The sequence below is a fragment of the Pomacea canaliculata genome, linkage group LG4, assembly GCF_003073045.1.
Source record: "Pomacea canaliculata isolate SZHN2017 linkage group LG4, ASM307304v1, whole genome shotgun sequence".
NCBI lineage: Eukaryota > Metazoa > Mollusca > Gastropoda > Architaenioglossa > Ampullariidae > Pomacea > Pomacea canaliculata.
Window position 1 is genome coordinate 3,167,315 of NC_037593.1, and position 18,669 is coordinate 3,185,983.

General features: G+C 40.5%; 1 protein-coding gene across 3 annotated transcripts; it reads left to right on the forward strand.

Annotated features, from left to right (window-relative positions):
* Window positions 1-57: 57 nt before the first annotated feature.
* Window positions 58-17,919, forward strand: LOC112563339. Of its 3 annotated transcripts, XM_025237244.1 has the most exons (24): window positions 58-77; window positions 1,799-1,934; window positions 2,070-2,146; window positions 4,114-4,229; window positions 4,426-4,659; window positions 4,985-5,103; window positions 5,228-5,328; window positions 5,655-5,743; window positions 6,272-6,387; window positions 6,552-6,631; window positions 8,532-8,576; window positions 9,800-9,892; window positions 10,251-10,423; window positions 10,723-10,818; window positions 11,470-11,598; window positions 12,312-12,458; window positions 12,754-12,838; window positions 13,633-13,745; window positions 13,936-14,089; window positions 14,669-14,818; window positions 15,387-15,563; window positions 15,807-16,013; window positions 17,013-17,126; window positions 17,706-17,919. In XM_025237244.1, exons 1-24 carry the CDS (start codon window positions 71-73, stop codon window positions 17,825-17,827), a joined length of 2,880 nt encoding a protein of 959 aa, XP_025093029.1. In that variant the 5' UTR covers window positions 58-70; the 3' UTR covers window positions 17,828-17,919. The 3 variants fall into 3 exon arrangements, with proteins under 3 accessions (XP_025093029.1, XP_025093028.1, XP_025093030.1); XM_025237243.1 differs by lacking the exon at window positions 58-77 and having other exon boundaries at window positions 1,733-1,934; XM_025237245.1 differs by lacking the exons at window positions 58-77; window positions 1,799-1,934; window positions 2,070-2,146 and adding an exon at window positions 3,383-3,460.
* Window positions 17,920-18,669: the final 750 nt, after the last annotated feature.

Below are 18,669 nucleotides of genomic sequence, written 5' to 3' on the forward strand. Positions count from 1 at the left end.
GGTAACAAGCACTGTCAGCGATACACCCTGCCCTAAACAAGCTCCCGCTACACCAACAAGGCAGGGTGGGATGATGGGTAAATGATTCAATTTGTATGTTTGTTTGTTAGTCAATTCTGACCTGTGGAGGGGTCCGGTGGAGCTGAGCAGCTGAGGTATCAAGTGTGATCTCCATATTAGTTTTTTCATCTGGTACAGGACGAAGAAACCATTCGAGGGCTTCAACTTATGGGGTCCATATACTGAGAGCTGACATAGAGCCAAGGTTAGGACCAGGAACGTTTTATCTGAAACTTGGTTTATTTTACTCAAATAAAATCACTACAAAAAACTCTTAAGACTCGCACTTTATACAGAACGATAGAAGATTGTTATCACGAAAGTAATAATTTTTTATAGCGGATATCAGAAAGAAAGCAAAAACGATTTGTGACTGCTTGGTTAATACAATTTCTTTCTGGACATAAGATCGAGAGCTCGCCATGTTAAGTTTTGTACAGCAATCCGTGTAACAGCCACCTGCAGTCCTGTTGGCAAGTGCTGACTGTGGTTGTACCTTTGGGACCTTTGTCTCTTCCTGTCTATATAGCTGATAGACACATGCAGATGACTCCGCGATGACCACGTGTGATGACGATGACTCACTGATGTTGAGTGACCTTCACTTTATTTTCTGCCAGTGTTGGGAATGTGATGTCGTGAAGCTGACTTGCAGAAACAGTTAAGATTTGAAACAAGCTCAGTGCTTTGTTACTGATTTAGTTTGACACAACTTTTGTCTGTCTTTATAGCCTCTTGTCACTCATCTATAAAGTTTACGAGCTTTAACTAGTTTAACAAGTCGTCTGGCCAGGCTCCGTGCCTGCTCTCAACGGCCTTAGGTTCCCATCCACAGCTGGCGAAGACATTGTGTCGTCAGTAGCAACACAAAATACATCGATAGACACTGGGGTCAACGGAGCAGAAATCGCCAGAAGACTGCTAATATCGATGCCATCACAAAGCAGAGGAAAACTGCATGTAAATATTTACAGCAGAGGACTGACTTTGTCAGTGAGATCTTCAAGGTTGTTGAGAAGAAACTGTTGTGCAGAAAAGACCGGCAGTTGACGGAAAATGGAAAATCGCAGTAGAAAACACAAGTCAAACAATGCTGTACAGCAGCGACGCAACAAAAAAGCAAGGGCATACAATGTACCAAAGACACAACAAACTAATAAATATGCCATGTATACTTAGAACTGATACGATATCTACACCTGATGACCGCGACATGCACTTTCCTAATACATTGCTTGCGCAGATATGTTTCGGGATAGTCGTAACCTCATACACTTTTGGTCAAACAGTGATATTAGTCCTGGTGTATATAGCAGTATAGTTAATCCTCAGCTACCTTACCATCTGTAATATATATGTGCATTACAGTAGCTGAAATATTCCATAAAAATAAGTTAAATGTTTCACAATAAATAGTGAAGATCTCTCTCTGTTGTCCTCTTATAAATGCACACACACACAGATCACAAATAAATTCTTTCACAACAGTTGAAGACCTACACACACACTGACCCCTTCTTAAGGTTTCTGTGGTATTAGAATGCTTATCTCTTATAGTTGTGTTTTAATTGAGCCAAGGTCTCCTAAATGTTGAGATAACTTTTTTCAGACTTGAGTATAAAAAGATTGGTATCTGATTAACTTTGGCTCTTTATTGATTCAAGATGTTTGACGATAACTGTTGATGAAAGAAGGTTAATTTTACAGCGCACTAAAGGGCCAAACATGTATTTTTCAGTATTTCAGCGTGTGTCTTCTCTGAGTTTCTGCCAGCACCTCAGTGTAATATGGTTTGTGCTATGGTCACAATGGGGCACTGAGGGAGCTGTTGTCCATCTGTATGTCAGTCCTTCAGGCTCAGACAGTAATACTGGGTATGTAGGTGGCTTGATATGCATCAATTTATAACAAATGATTTCATTCCAAATGACATTTTGATTTCTCCTTATTGCTCCTGTTGTATTCTCTTAGCTTCAATAACTCTATATATATTTTTGTCTTTCATACAGTTTGCAATCCTCCACACCAGTAAAAAGTCTTCAACATGCCGTGGACCTCTTGCAGTCTAGGGATATTCAGGGAAACAGTGAGTACAAGAATTTTTTTTTGAAGCATAATTATTTTAAGCGTAATTTTGAGCATGATTCTACCTTTATATAATTAGCCCCAGTGACACAGCTTGTCTGTTTGTAGACAAGTGCATGGCATAAGTGATGTTTTGCTCATGCATGATGTTTACTTAGAGATGGCAAGAAAGATATGGTGGGTGATATATGTGGTTCCCCCATATGATAACCCATATGATAACCCTTATCAAAATCTATTGTCATACCTTTTGTTGTAAATGCTTCTTCCACATTGCATAAGTTATGCTTTGTCTGTTGACTACATAATAAACACTCATACCTAACCATGGCTTCTTTTGATTAGTATTTTATCTAACTGACATAATCTGTAATTCACTTAATATGTTACAGTATAGTTTTAAAAAAGGCTTTCTGAAACGTTCATTTTTTTCTCTTTTGAAATTACAATACCTACAATAGATTTTCAATTATAATTGTTTGAAGTGTTTTTATTATTCATAAATAAAACACATTAATAAAATCAGATTTGCTTCAAAAGAAGAGTTGTAGACTTGACTTCAGTACAATAATACCTCAAAGGCAAACACTACATCTCTCTCTCTCTCCCCCATTCCCCTGGACTGTGACCAGTCATAGGAGCATAAAATGCAGCAGCGGCAAATGTGTTCCCCTTTCATTAAGCTCCTCCATCAGGTGGTCTATCCACTCCTTGATATTAATCAGCTACCATTTCTTTCAAATTGAGCATTAATAAGACAAAGATAAAAGCATATCCGCATGTAGAGTAACCTGAGTGACCAATACCTCGTTTACAAACCATAGCGTAAAGCTGCAGCATCACACTCCAATCCACAAATCCAATCCTTGATAAGTTGTGAGACCCACACAGGTTAAACTCTTTCAGGCACAAGTTGGAGGCAAATTCACTGCCCTGAACAGGAATGACTAGGCTGTGGAGACCCTCTCTGGTCACCTGAAAGATGTGACTGAGAAGGTTTCAGGGCATTCTAAGGTGAAGAAACAGCCCTGGGTCATGAAAGAAGCGCTTGACTTTTGTGATCAAAGGAAGGCCTTGAAGAGCAAGAAGAAGAATAACTGTATCGAATATTGACAAATCTTTTGTTAGATCGGGAGATCATACTCATGCCAAAGAATGGGAGCCAAAAGCAGTGCTAGAACTACCGGGCAATAAGCCTGATTAGTCACCAAAGTAAAGTTGTGTTGAAGGTGATACAGAACTACCTCACATGGATAGCAGAGGAGCAGGCCATTCTCAGAGCCGCATATCTTGGTTGAAAGAAACCTTTAACATGGTAGATTTCTGTACCATATTTTATTGACTTTAAGAAGGTGTTTGATATGGTTTGGCATGAGGAGAGGCGGCATCTGATGTGGGAATTCAACATTGAAGAGGTCATAGTCTGAACCACTGTGTGCCAGCTCTGGGAGTCTGGTGTTGCTCATTGGCAAGGTGGGAGAGCGCTTCTTTCCTATGAGAGTATCAACATCGATCTGATGACAGACAGCAGTAGTGCGTTACAGGTTCTCACAGACAACTCTTCAAGAGTCTGTTCCAAATCTCTTTTTTTGAACACAAATTAACAAATGACTTTGCTTACAAAGTGGCCACCAGCCAGGTGGAACCACAGGAAATTCTACTCGTCAACATCAATCAGCAGAAAATGGTTTGGTTTGGTCATATTGCTTGACACAACACACAGCCCAAGACAATACTCCAGGGATGTGTGAAAGAGGATGTCATCAGGTCAACACTACATAAACACCTCTAAAAATAATAATGCAACAAACATAAACACTACAGGAATGTCTTTAAGAAAGAAATTAGAACCCATTTCAATGGAATACATAAATTGTGAAAGCAACACTGTTGTTGACTATATTTAGATTACTTTTGCAAATTTGCTTTTAGTGTACAGATGTGCTGTTTCCTTCTTTTGTCCTCAAGCAATTTTTGTGGAGCTTATGCAAGGTTATTATGACCTGACTTCAACCTTGACCTTTGCTCATGCCATAAATGGTACAGCAGTTTTTCGCGCTTTTCAAGGCCAGGAGGTACATTTGGTGAGTAGAGGCCTGCAGTTTGTATGGTGTCTGATAAGAATAATGTCATCTAGATACATGCACACACACACACATACATGCATACACACTGAAATATATATGCATGCCTTAGCCCTCTACACACGCACATGCACAAATCTTGCAATGAAGGAAGAATCACACCTTTAATGAGCAATGCCTATATCATGTTTAACAGACAGGTGGAAGACATATCCTTAGTGATCATTTCAAGCATGTGACTGACACAAAAATACAGCAGCGGCTGCCTGAAGTGGCCCGTACCAAGGTCCTGGAATTGGACCTGACGGCTGTTGGAATCACCAATCTTGGATCACTGACCCCCTATGGGATGGCCTATTCAACATGGACTGCACCATTAGAACTCTTCATTAATGGCAAACCATTACGACTTGCCCAGTGGCCCAATGAAGTATATTTAACTCACTTGTGACTTAGTTTACGAAATAAATGTCTAGGTATGTAACTCAGAAGACTTTTTATTATGATTTTTAAATGCAACTTTTCAATACCTACAAGATAGCTCTTGAGCAGAAAGTTTTGAAAATTTGGATGTGAGCTGCTGGTCAGAAGCAGATGTTCAGGGTGTAATAAAATCAGTTGGAATCAGCAGGATTATATTGTACATGTATGTGTTTGAGGGGAGAGGTGTGCATACAGGCATGTATGTAGTTGTGCCTGTCTGTATGCACATGACTACATGAGAAACAATGGCAGTGAGTTTGATGTTGACCCAGAAATTCATCAACATCTTATCCGTGCCTGATGGAGAGAAAGGTCGTCGTTTCACATATAATGCAGGTGGTAGAGATGTGGCCTGGACACTGGAGACTGAGCCATGGGTCTATGGTTGGTGGTAAGTCTTTCAAGCTTTCCAAGCCTGCCTACATTTACATTTACATTTACATGTTGTTATTTAATTTTTTTAAGCAACTCAGAAATCAGAAGATTAATGAAAGCATTTCTGATCACTAAATCAGGTACTGGAGCTGGGCAGATGAATCTTTGCCTGTAGCTCACGTTGATGCCCACAACCACACCATCACCCTTGCACAGGACAGCCAATATGGAGTGCGTGTTGGTGAGTGAGCGCACCCCTTCAGCTGATGCTAATTGCTGATGCGGGCTGAAATGAATGGTTCATCTTAGGTTATCAGTGAGTCTTATGTCTTGTCAGACACAATTAGTTGTGATGTCCATAAAGTCAAAGACTAAGATCTTGAAAGGTGATGGGAAATAAAGTTTAAATAGTTTATACTTACAGTGCAGGTATAAACTGAAGTTATAGTCAGACTGTGTGGGTACAGTGAGAGAGACAACTGTATTGTTTAGGACACACATACCCACCTTTCCTCCTGCTGCTACCACAAGCCAAAAAACATTTGATTTTTTTTCTCCTTGTTGCAGGTCACTACATCCCTGGCTTTCCCACTGGAGGTAGTCAGCAGGGAGGCTACTTCCAGGTCATCAACATGCTGTCAGAACTTGATGAACCAGTGAGATGATTTGGTCTTATACTAGATGACATGCCCATAATAGTATGACTGTTTATTACCTTTGCTTTTCAGTTCATTTTATACTTTCCTATTCTTTTACCAGATGACACAATCTGTACATAACTCTCCTTTTGTCTGTATGGATGGTTATGGCAACTTGTAGAAGACAAATTAAATCTTTAATGCCTGCCTTGTGGTGAACTCTAAAAGAGGGAAATGTTTTTACCCAATAATGGAACTGAGCTTAGTAGAATTGTACTTGATAAACATCGCTCGCTGTGACCTGTGGCCAAAGAATGATATTTTTATGGTGTTATATCCTGTAATTTGGTGAAAGACAATTTATTTCCTTTTTTTTTGTCATAGTTTCATTATTGAAACTCACTGAAGGAATGGCATAATTATTATTAGAATATGAAATACTTGACAATGTAAATACATATCTGAAATGATTTTGAATGGTAAGATATGATCTAGTTAAGAAAATCCTCACTTGAATTGTTTACCGTGACTTGACATGATTTGTAGGGGGAGTACTATATAGACAGAACCAACAAAAAACTGTACCTGTGGCCCAACACAGCTCTACAAACACTAACATCATCAGATATTGTGTATGTCTCAATCCTGTCCAGGTGCATAAGGTATGTTATGTTGAAGATCCTGCATTTTGTTTGTTTTATACCTTTTGTAATAAGGTGTTGTATCTCACTGACACTAGCAAGATGCTTTACTTGTAAGTCAGAAAAAGTGTTGTGTGCATCTTGCATTTTATTATTTGAACATTTTTTTATTTGTTATTTTGAAGAATAGAAAGTGTTGCTCAGAAGCTGAACTTTGAAGACTTTACAGTGGAGAATTGCCGTCAACATGGAGTGAGCATTGCAAATATCTATCTATCTATTCCTCTTTGTGCATCAGGTTGCACATAAGGCCTCAACCAGAGTCCGCCACCGATGTCGATCGGCTGAAACACGCTCTAGGTGACCCCATGTCCAGCCCTTTCCTTTCATCTCTTTCCACTGTTCTTCTCCAAGTTTCGTTTTCTTCGGCGTCTGGAGTCCATCGTAGGGCGACTCTGGAAAGGTCTGCTGTCTGCTGGCGGAGCACATGTCAATCCATCGCCAACGCCTTCGTTGAACCTGCGTGGTGATGGACTGGTTTCACTTCTTCGGTGAGTTCTTCGTTGGTGATGGTGTTTGGCCAAAAGATGTTAAGTATGCGCCTGAGGCATCTGTTTTGGAAGACGTCAAGCTTTGTTTACTGATGGTTTTGGTCATCTTCCAAGATTCTGATCCGTAAAGGAGGTGCTGATCACATTTGACTTGAAGATTCTCAGCTTGATCTTCTGGCTGATGTTTTTTTGCCTTCCATGTGCTCCTGAGTGAGGCAAGGCCTGACTGGCTTTCGCCAGTCGGGCTCGAATCTCCACCTCCGCATCCCCAGTGTTTGACATTTTGGACCCAAAGATAGGTGAAACTGTCAACTTCCTCAATCTCTTCTCCATTTAGTTTGATGCTGTCTTGGACTCTGGCGTTCACTCTCATACTGTTAGTCTTTTTTGTGCTGACCTTCAAGCCAAGGGTTTCCAGCTGTTTCTGAGAAGGCCTTTGTTTTTTCCTGCATGTCTTGGTGGCGGTGTGACAGCAGGCAATGTCATCAGCAAAGTCCAAGTCTTCAGTGCTGTTGTTGCTGTCATAGTCATGGTCCATCTGAGCCCTCTCCTCTCGCTGTCGGTGGACAGTCTTCATGATCCAGTCCATGGCCAGGATGAGCGGAAGAGAACGGGCGACAGAATGCAGCCCTGCTTCACCCCGGTACTGACGTTTGAAGGGGTCTGTGAGCTCCGTGTCACAGACAACTGGGATTTGAAATCGCTGTACAGCATGCAATGACCTGAACAAGTTTTGCAGGGACTCCGTAATGCCTCAGGATCTTCCATAAGGACTCGCGGTGGATGCTGTCAAAAGCCTTCTCCAGGTCGATGAAATTGATGTACAGCGGTGTGTTCCATTCGTTGCTCTGCTCCAGAATCTGTCGCAGAATGAAGATGTGTTCGGAGCAGGATCGCCCAGGGCGAAATCTGCTTGCTGTGGTCGGAGGTCTTTCTCAAGAGTTGCCGTCAGTCTTGACAAAACAATCTTGCTGAAGACCTTGCTGGTGAGGGAAAGAAGTGTTATGCCCCTCCAATTATTGCAGTCTCCAAGATCTCCTTTCTTGGGTAACTTGAAGATGAGCCCTGTCTTCCACGCAACAGGGACCTGCCCTGATTCCCAATTGCCTGAAGATTTCAGTCAGCTTGGGGAGCTGTCACATTCACGTCTGCTTTCAACATCTCTGCTGTTATTGCCATCTGCCCCTGGTGCTTTGCCGCTCTTCATTGTCTTGACTGCTGCTGTCACTTCTTCCAGGCTGGTGGGTCTGTGCAGATGTCAGGTCTATAGCTGCTGGCTGGATGTCTGCAAGCTGAGGGGGATCTGGTCTGTTCAGAACTGACTCAAAATGCTCCCTCCAGCGCTGTAGTTTTCCTGCCTCTCCCTCGACGACATTACCGTTCACGTCTTTCACTGGCACATCACTGTTCTTAAACCTGTTGTTTAGCTGTTTGTTTATCTTGTACAGTGTCTTCAGCCAAACAAAGAATCAACAGCACCAGATCTGAACGCCTGAAGGAACAACACAGACAAAGATATGCAAAACTGAACAAAGAGGTAAAGAGGATGACAAGAACCGACAAAAGATATCACATAGAGAAACTGGCAGATGAAGCAGAAAATGAGCATTGCAAATGGTCATGACATAACCTTCAAGAATATTGAGATCAAAAACACAGGTATCGCATAGTGTGAAATTGAATTATTCAGAAAAAAATATATATTTAAAAAAAAAGATTTTGAAACTGCAGGTTCTGATAAAAGAGAGTGATATACACCGACCATCCTTAATGTAATTATGTTGTAAAATGCTGGATGGTGTTTATGTTATCTTTGATAAGTAAAGAATGTAACAGTAAACTGCTAATGGCAGTCCTCAGAACATTTCCAAAATGGACCTGAGTTTTTTGAGCTAACAACTTATTGTGGCCTGGTGTTATAGCATCGTCTGTACTGCTTAACTATTATTATTATTGTCTCCTTTTAAGGGAATGAACAGACACTACAGCTAAGAAATACCAGTCAAGCAGAACGTGCTCAAGTATAAGTATGCAAAACAAAGTGGTCCTCAAATAATCCATGATCATCCACATTTCTGACTGTTGTCCTGACTATTGTTAGCAATCATACAGATCAGAAAATTTGTTTCCTGGTACCACAATCTCCTCATGTATCATTACAATGTAGTCTTTCACAGGCTCTAATGACAGACAAGTTGAGGACATTTTTAAACTAAAAGGTGTGAATGTGACTATTGAGGTTTTTTAGTTCTACCTTGAGATCTTCGGAGTTTTTGTGGTGCTATTAACCCCCCTGTTGGATCACCACCTTGCCGCGGTCGGGGGGCTTGCGTGTCTCGATGACCCTAAGAGCTATGCTGACAGGAGCATCAGCTCCTAGCAGGGTACCCAAGTCGCACAGAGTCGAAGGGTAGAGAGTGTTAGTCCAGACAAAGAGTGGTCCATGAGTGCTGAAGTCGGAGGTGGTGGGCCGCAAGGCGCAACTCTGAAAATACCACAGCCACCACGCAACACAGCCTATGCCACTTGGAGAAAGTAATGACAGAAATGGTGCTCGCCCTGTGAAGATCCGCCAGGCAGGTGCAGTGGCTGCACAAAAAGCTGTACGGGCCAGTGGAGACTCTACAGAAGACCACCAATTTCATATCAAGAGCTGGTCTCCAAGTGTGATAAAAGAGGCGAACGACAAAAAAAAAAAAAATGCTATTAACTGTGAAAAAGATTTTGTCATTGAGTCTCTGTGTTGACTTCAGAGATCTTTGGTTTGTTTCTTTTAGGTTCATACTGTATTGACTGTAGGTAAGTACAGTGTAGTTCATACGCTATTAACTGTATTTGAGCAAAGTGTAGTAAAGATAAGCCTTGAGATCTTTATCTTTTAGGTTCATTTGCCATTAACTGTGAAGGAGATTGTCGTCGAGTCTCTGTGCTGGCTTCAGAGATCCATGATACCTGTGGTGGAGTCCACATAAAAGGTGAGTATGCAGACTGAAAACAAATTCATTAAAATATATTAACAGTTCAAATAATTTGCTTAATGAGAGAGCTTTTAAATACAGAATTACTGCCCCCAAAATCCCCTTATAATCTTGATATCTACAGTGCATATTTGGTTCATTTATTACTCCAGATTTGTTCAAAGATTTTCTTTATTTTTTACTTCTCAAAATCTGCTTTATCTATTGTATGGAATGTTAGCAGTGCAAGTGATGTTCAGCATACTCTTTTGTTGTCATTACACCTTTAGTTGCATTATAACACATGTAATTTTTCCATCTTGTTCTAAATTAATGCAAGTGTACAACTCAGGACTCTATTAAATAATTGCTCCAGGTGGAGATCCTAAAACATTGACCTCCTCAGAGGTCTTGTTGCAAGACAACCATGTGTGGGACTTCAGTCGGACAGCGGCTGTACCCTGTAGAGCTTTTGATATAGGGGGCGTTCATGTAACAGTGAGTCATAACTACATTCACCATGGGCAGTACACAGGGATCGTGTGGAGTGTGAGTTCCTTATAAATGTTCATTACGTTTGGTTGTGTTTATATGCTCGCATACTTGTTGATCTTTATGAATACACATCATCTTGGTATTCAGCTAAATTTACTAAAAACAAGATAATTTGCACTTGCAAGAACATTCAACATGTTATTTTTTAGTATTGCAGCTGTTGAAATCCTACTCACTTATACTTACTCACACTGAGTCACAAATGTGATTCTCTGGTTCAAAGATGAAGACATATGTAGAGCATCTTACAACCAGTTTATTATGCGATTTATCAAAATAAAATTTGTTTTCAGGGTAATGATCATGTAATTGAGTACAACCATGTTCATCATATGTGCTGGAATTCCAGTGACTGTGGAGCCATCAGCAGCGGTCGTGATTGGACTTGGGTACCTTAATATTCTAATTGAATTTAATTTAAATTTTGTGAACAAAAATTAAATTTAGTTCTTCTTATGACATATCTCAAGACATGACCTGTCTGATTTAAAGCTGATCTGCATTACTGCATTGTAATTGTAAGCAGAAGTGCTTTGGTGAAACAAGTTTAATATGAGATTTTATGATTTATTTCTGGTCAAAAGGCATTACAGGTGAAAGGTGAACCAATAACGGTAATGTTGGCTGTAAAGACTACCTGTAAGAGTGAACACAAATAATACTTGAATGTAAACTGACTGCTATATGACATTATAATCATCAACAGTAACCACAAACATATAAACAACCTGAGCACGAAGAGTTTTGACTGAAGTGTATTTATAATCATTTGCAAATACTAGCATCATTAACACCTTCTTTTGACTGGCATTAGGCTAACTTAGGTGACTAGAGTGAAAACTGATGGTCTAAAGATATTGACAGCTTTTGGTTAAACCTGATCTCTTTCTGTCTCAGAATTGTTTTCTGCAGGAATTTCTTTAATGTGCACACACACACACACACATGGCTTGTTGTAATGTTGCTAAATCTTGATGTTGTCTGATGTCCAGTTATGTTTGTCTGTGTTTGATGTACAGTTATGTTTTTATGTGCTGCAGCGTGGAAACATTATTCGTAAAAACCACATTCACCACACCCTTCGTTACTTCCCTGGAGCTGATGTCCGAGGCATCATGTTGGACGATGAATACTCCAGTGTTCTGATAGAAGGCAACATCTTTTATGATGTAAAAGTATTGTATTATTTCGAATGAGATGGTGATGACTCAGCATTTAGGAAGTCCTGTATTGGCCTTTGTTGTTCTTACTTAAAAAATTTGATCCTGATTAACTTCCTATACAGTCTGTGTTTTCTGTAAACAGTTTTAATGATGAGTTATGCATAATGCTCAAACTATTTAGTTAATATAGTGTATACTATTCACATTATGTATATTACAGGGTTGGTGTACTGACTGATGACGATGACATGCTGATGGATACGATGTTAGACTGATGGACTGATAGACTAAAAATGAATTGATGATTACAATGATCAATTAATGGATGAGGATTGATGACGGTGAATATTTTTAGGAAAACATTTTTATAACAAGCAATATCTTGACAATCAGAAACATTCCAATGTAGTGTTATGATTGCATTGTATTTGTATTGTTTTGATGATGATCTTTTTTGTTCATTTTTAATAGTATCTAAATATTTTAATGATAGTAATTTAATAGCTATGATTACAAAGTATTTTGATAATGAGAACTATTTTGGTGATGATAATAAGACAAACTATATAGTGTGACTACTGTTCTGTTTGCATTATGAAGTGCGCCTGCATTCATGTGGGTTCTAGCACATGTATGCTTAAATGTGAACATGCTCTTTTAGTTAACAACAGTTAAATATGTGCTGAAATGCTTATGTGTTATTTGTGATACTATTACAGAATGAAGTACATGCAAACATTGGAGGCGGCCGTGATAACATCATACGACAAAATGTTATGTACAATGCCACTAAATACTCTATTCAGGTGGATGGAAGGGGACTTGGATCAGGTGGTCATGGAGTCTACTTGACCCAGAAACTGCAGGTGAAGCTAGCACCATGTGCTTATATCTCTGAAATGATTTGTTCACATTTTAAACAAAACAGGATTATTTATCCTTTGCTATTATCTTTCCTTTAATCTCAGGAACACAGATCCTTGCATAGCTTGTTGATTGTTGAGGAATTTTACTGCATATCTGTGTATATATATATGTGAGCACAAATTGTGTGTGTGTTTCCATATTAAGCACAATGGCATGAACAGTGCACCTGTAATGCAACACACTCTGGATAAAATTGTAAAAATTTTGCCCATTTTTTTAATTTTTATTTGGCAGGGAAGCCTCTTCAACACAACGCTGTGGAAGACTAGATACCCAGCACTTGCTGCTATTCTCCAGAAACATCCTACTGCTCCTGAAGGTTTCTTATTATTAATAGTAATCATCATCATGAATCATCATCACTGAATTTATAAAGCACCTTATCCCCAGAGTTCGAGCAGGCTCATGGCACTTTACTCAAAAAAAGTCACACACAGTACGCGGATGCACACAACAAACAGAATGTCATATGAGATGAAAGATATGTAGGGAAAACTGCTTCCAGCATAAACAATTCATTTGAAAACTAATCCAGGCTGCAAATGTTTTTTTTGGCTGTGGAATGCCTATTTGAAAAAAAAAGAACATTGAGCTCACAAGCCAATCTATAAAAAAACAATGCAAACCCAGGGATGTAATAGTTTCAAGACCTTTCAATGTTTTTCTTCTTTCATGGGTTGTACAACGAAACGCTTTAGTTTTAGTGACGAAATAGGATCAAAAACTGGAATAATCTTCCGCAGAAAATAATAACAGAATATAACTGTATTCTGCATGTATGCAAGGGTACCAAAAAACCAATTAAAAAATCGCCGATTTTTCTATTGTCATACCTTACCATATGGCTGCAACATACCTTAAGCCATGGCATGCGCTTTGTACACACAGTCCAGCATTTGATAAGTGGACATTACTGTCTTCAGTTTCTTGATCTCATACAACAACAACAACAACGACAAAAACCAAACAAACAGAGGAATATTTGTGGATCGGAGAGGGAAAGGAATATAAGTTTTTCGTAAGTATCATCTAATAACATGAAGAAATCAATAATAAACCAATAACTCTGATTCAACTGGCTAAATATAATCCATTGGATACACAAACCAACAGGTAACCAAATCTATGACAACATTTTCTACAACCCAATTGGCATTAAAGGGATACAGTACTCTGGAAGCAACCTTGAGAGAAAAGATTACTTTGATGTCCACAATAACTTCAGGGTATGGATTGGTTTATTTTGCTATTTTGCAGCTTACATAAAGGCGTAAGGCAAACAGGTTTAAGATATTGTTCATGTTTCTTGATGTTAGCTGAGATCTGGCAATGATGAAAAATACTAAGTTGAGATAAGGAATATTGTTTACATGGAACTTCTGTACTGAGAAAGATAAGCAGTCTTGTGGTGTGTAGGCATACAGCCCTGGCGACTTCTGGTCTCCCAAAGATGCTGACTTCCGACTGCGTTGTAATGCTGTTCAGTGGGCTGATCAAGAACAGTTTCCCAGTCCAGTGTCAGTGGAGGATGTGGGTCCTCAGGTTCCCACTGGTCCCAACTATCTCAGGGGTATGACTGTCTCTTGTATTAGGCACACACTGGTTAATTATAAATATGTAATTACAATTGATAGTTTGTTACCGCGCAGCTTTGTCCAAGTAGCACACCTCCAAGTTATTTTAGTCTCATTCAGTCGCTTTCTAGCCCACATCGACAACAGAAACTTCGTTAAATTTCATCTATTTATTCCCTTAAATTACCTAGTGAGATGACACGAATAAGTGTTCAATTAAGTAAAGAAGATTACTGATAACATTTAAAGAAGACGGTATATATCTATGTAAAGATATTTTTGACCAGCCCGTCTGGTGTTGGTGTCTGTGTCTACAGTCTTTTTGACTCACCTCTGACCTATGTATTCCTCTGTCCGTGCAACCACCACGTTTATGGCGGTTTTCTCGGCCTCTTCTCCACCCGTAACACAGAAAAGCAATTAAGTAGTATTTGTATTGACATCAGACTTCATAAATAATCTTCTTGCCAATTATTCCTTGCTGCTAAGTGTTCAAAAATAAATCATTTTATTGTTTGTAAAAGACTAGCTGTACCTTAGTATATTATGTAGCAGATTGCCCTTTGATGTTTTAGCTCGCAGACATCCAGCCAGTGCCAGAACCACCGCAGTTCCTGTTGCCTGTGACTCTAGCACTGTAGCCCCAGCAACCACTGCCCCCCGTGGGTCCTACATGCCTGATGGTTCCAGTCCAAACACCTTGTATCCTAATATTCCTAAAGAAGGTAAAATGTCAGATGACAACCTACACTTGAGCGAATCTAGAAATAAAATGGCATGCAGAAAATCTGATTCACTTGGCAAAACCTAAAATTGAATGAAACTTTTGCCTGCAATCAACTGGTAATTTCATTTGATTTACGAAGATCGCAAAATATAACCTTATTGGATACAGGATGGAATGTTTTAGGTGAAATGAGTCATAAACTTTAAAACAATGTACAGCGTCCTGTAAGCTAGAAACCAAACACGCTATACCCAAGGCTGTAAAGGTGGGAGCGATTAACAATACTGAAACACAACATTGACATTATTTATTGTTTATTGATGTTCTAAGGCTGCTTCCAATGCATATGGGCTAGCTGCCTTGACGCGATATAGCCCTAGTTGTTGGTTCGTTGTAAAACACTAATTCCACTCTACTTTCCTAATGCACATACCATTGGTGACTCAATAAAAGCTAATTTCCTGGGAGCATGGGTATTAAAGACGATAAACGTTTACCAAAGAATACCGAACAAATAATGAGAACACATTTAAACATTGAGGTTGTCCTATTTAACTTTGGTGCAGGCTGCTGGTTTGTAGTGGACCACTGCCCCAAAGCCCCTGCTGCAGAAGGAACACACAAGGACGACATTGGGACTCAAGCAGGCACAGAGGAGGGTTGTCTGGCACGGGCCGCCCAACAGTGGCGCTACTGTGGATCCAGTCCAACTGGCCAGGTGGTTGCTGTCTACGGACCTACAGGTATGCAAAATTATGTTTGTACCTCTTAGAAATCGAAGATACATCAGTAAAGTTAATGCACAGAAATATTTCTGTCTCCCACACTCATACACATATACATACATAAGTTTGCGTGTCATTGAGTTTATGTAGAGAAGAGTACCGTGTGCACAGCTGGTACTGAAGCGAGTAAAACAGACTTTCATCCTTCAGAATGTCAATTTGGTGTGTGGTGTAAGATTGACACAATGTTTCTGATTAAAGGTGCGATGACAGTGGCTGGAGATGGCTGTTTTTTCGCCGAGTATGGATGTCAGACACAAAACCCAGGCTTCCACCGGGACACGTTTGCTGAACAACACCAGAACGCTTCCCACAACGAGGCGGCCTGCTTGGCACGTGCAGCCCCACAGTGGGCCTACTGCGGCTCGCACGCTGATCGCCCTATCACCAGCATCTACAGGCCCACAGGTGGGAACCATGCTTACCATCTCCTGGCATGCAGACTGAAAACTTCAAATGAAGCTATGAACATCAGCTCATCAATCACTGACCGTGTATTGTACACCTGACCACTAAATGATGGTCCGTTATAACAATTGTATGGTAATGGGTGTTTCATGTCAACCCATGTTCTTAGGCAGGGGTGATCAATTAATTTTCCCAAGGGGCCGCATGAGAAATTGGGATGGTTTTAGAGGGCCGGACTAATACAGTTAACTCAGTTTTACCCAATACTGTATATATAGTATATATACTGGGGGTGGGCCACGGGCGTGCCGGTCAGAGACAGGAGGCGGGCCGCATCCGGCCCGCGGGCCGCCCTTTGCCCAGGTCTGTTCTTCGGTATGGATTTTTTCAGAAGATTTTTTTGAATTGTGATGTTCATGTCTTTTTATCCCTGTCACTAGAACAACCATACATGGTCAACAGATTTTTAGTTACTGTGCTGCAAACTATTGCAACTCTCTTTCCTTCTGTATCCAATATCCACTCACTATCGAATCCTTTAAACTTTAAAAAAAAAAACACATCTGTGACACCAGTCAACATAGTTGTCAATACTTCGGATTCTAGTCAGTTGACCAGTCCACCTGCTCATCTGTCTCTGTAGATTTATAACATTCTTCATCCTTACTGTTTGTTCCGTGATTTTTCTTTGTGTCTTCAATGTTTGTCTCTTACTACTTGTCTACATAGTTTTGTCCACATCATCATCATCATCATTATTTTAGCAAAAGTGGGATATTTTATTGTGAATATCGTGGTTACATGTATCTGGTTCTTGTGATCTATTCCGTTGTTGTAAATTTTGTATCGTGAATATCTTCTGTATACTGTATACTGACATGCCCTATATATTAGTCTAGATTTTCTTCCATCAGATTTAGCAGCGTGAATTTTGTTCTCTGAAAGTCTTGATGCTATGTATCAACATGTCTGTTGTATGTGGATCTTGTGAACGTGCAGGTAACTTCAGAACAGCAGGCGCAGGCTGTTGGATCAAGATCCTATCTTGTCCAGCTGACCACACTCTTCAGGGATACTTTTATGATGCCTGGGGGGCCACTAACCTTGCAACAGGTAAGTGAAACAACATGCTGCATCCGACTAGAACAGGTACTCCGTGACCTCTCGGTCGTTGGCAATGAGATAATCGAACTCGCTTATCTCAGCGATGTCTGCTCTCCCTCGCTGACTTTCCTTCCTCACAATGTTTTATGGTGTCAGATATCCATTTAACAGCTGGGTAAACAGGTAGCAAACCGGGTAATATGCATATGACTGGTCGCTAGCATTAAAGTTTCAACTACTTGATTGACCGTTTCAAACATGAAAGGCCTCATCGGTATTCTACAGACAGGTCAAGTGTCCGATGAACACAGGTAGCTTGGTGGACTTGGTCAAGCATGTTAAGGTTGCAAAATCAATCACAGTTCCACAGGTTTAGCGTAGAGAGGCTGTCAGGTGGGTTTGTCAGGGGATTTTGGACCTCATCTTCCGTATGAACTGTGAAGTTGCACAATTTCAACGGCAGCCATGCCGCCCTGTGTGATGCCACGCTCCGTCGTGAATGTTATTACGCGCTGTATACATCACATGTTTATTATTTACCACCTTGACTAAAGTCTTGCAATGTCTGTAGACAATTTTATATTTCAGATCGCTATCGTGATGAATGTCTTGAGCGGGCGGACCGATTTTGGAATCAGTGTGGTTCCCATGACAACGCACCAGTCACAGCGTTTTACCGGCCGTCTGGTGCCAGCCGCACTGTGCCGTGATGGACACGTCACTCAAGCGAGACGACAACAGTTGGAAACGTCACTTTGTTTTTAAAAACAAACACCTGGTTGTGTTCTGTAAATTAAAAATTGGGGCTATTCGTCCTGTTGGCTGCTTGTTTTTTTTTTCCACGCCGAATTAGCAGGTGAGGGCGTATCATGATGGATTAGTTCAACCTTGTAAAAAGGTATGTCCTAATGACAAAGCTTTTCACATCAGAGAGCTCACCGAACAATGGAGGCAGTTGAGATAGCGAGTATGAGAGTGGGCAACAACGCAAGGCTTCTTCATGTTGCCAAAATGAGACGAGGTAGTGTAAACAATCAACAAGCCAGACAAAGCTCACTAGTGTAGCCGGACTAACCACATCCCTCGCTAAGGCCAACACCGCGGCCCCTAGTCCGTTCCTCTTTGGAGTTCTAGGGAAGAGGACGGAAGTTCACAAGGAGAATTTTCCGCTAAAAATTCTAGCTTTCGTTCGTCTGTTGCGTTGTCTAATCTATACTCGCGTTGTGTATTTTTTATTTTTTCATTCACTACACACCTGCACTCAGCCGATCTTTCCCAGATCTTCACGTGTGTTCTCTCTGCTACTGTGTCACAAGTACACGGACAACACAAATCTCTCTCGCGCTAGTGATAGATGTTCACCTCATTCACACGACTAGGACATAGTACGATATGCTAGCTTTTGTTCCGACTGACACGCTCATACAGGTAAATAAGTTCAAAGACGGTACACGGACGTTTCGGAGCCGGACGTTTCGGAGCCGGACGTTTTGCCGACCGGACGTTTCGCCGCCGGACGTTTCGGCGCGGGGCACTTCATTTCGGCATTTCA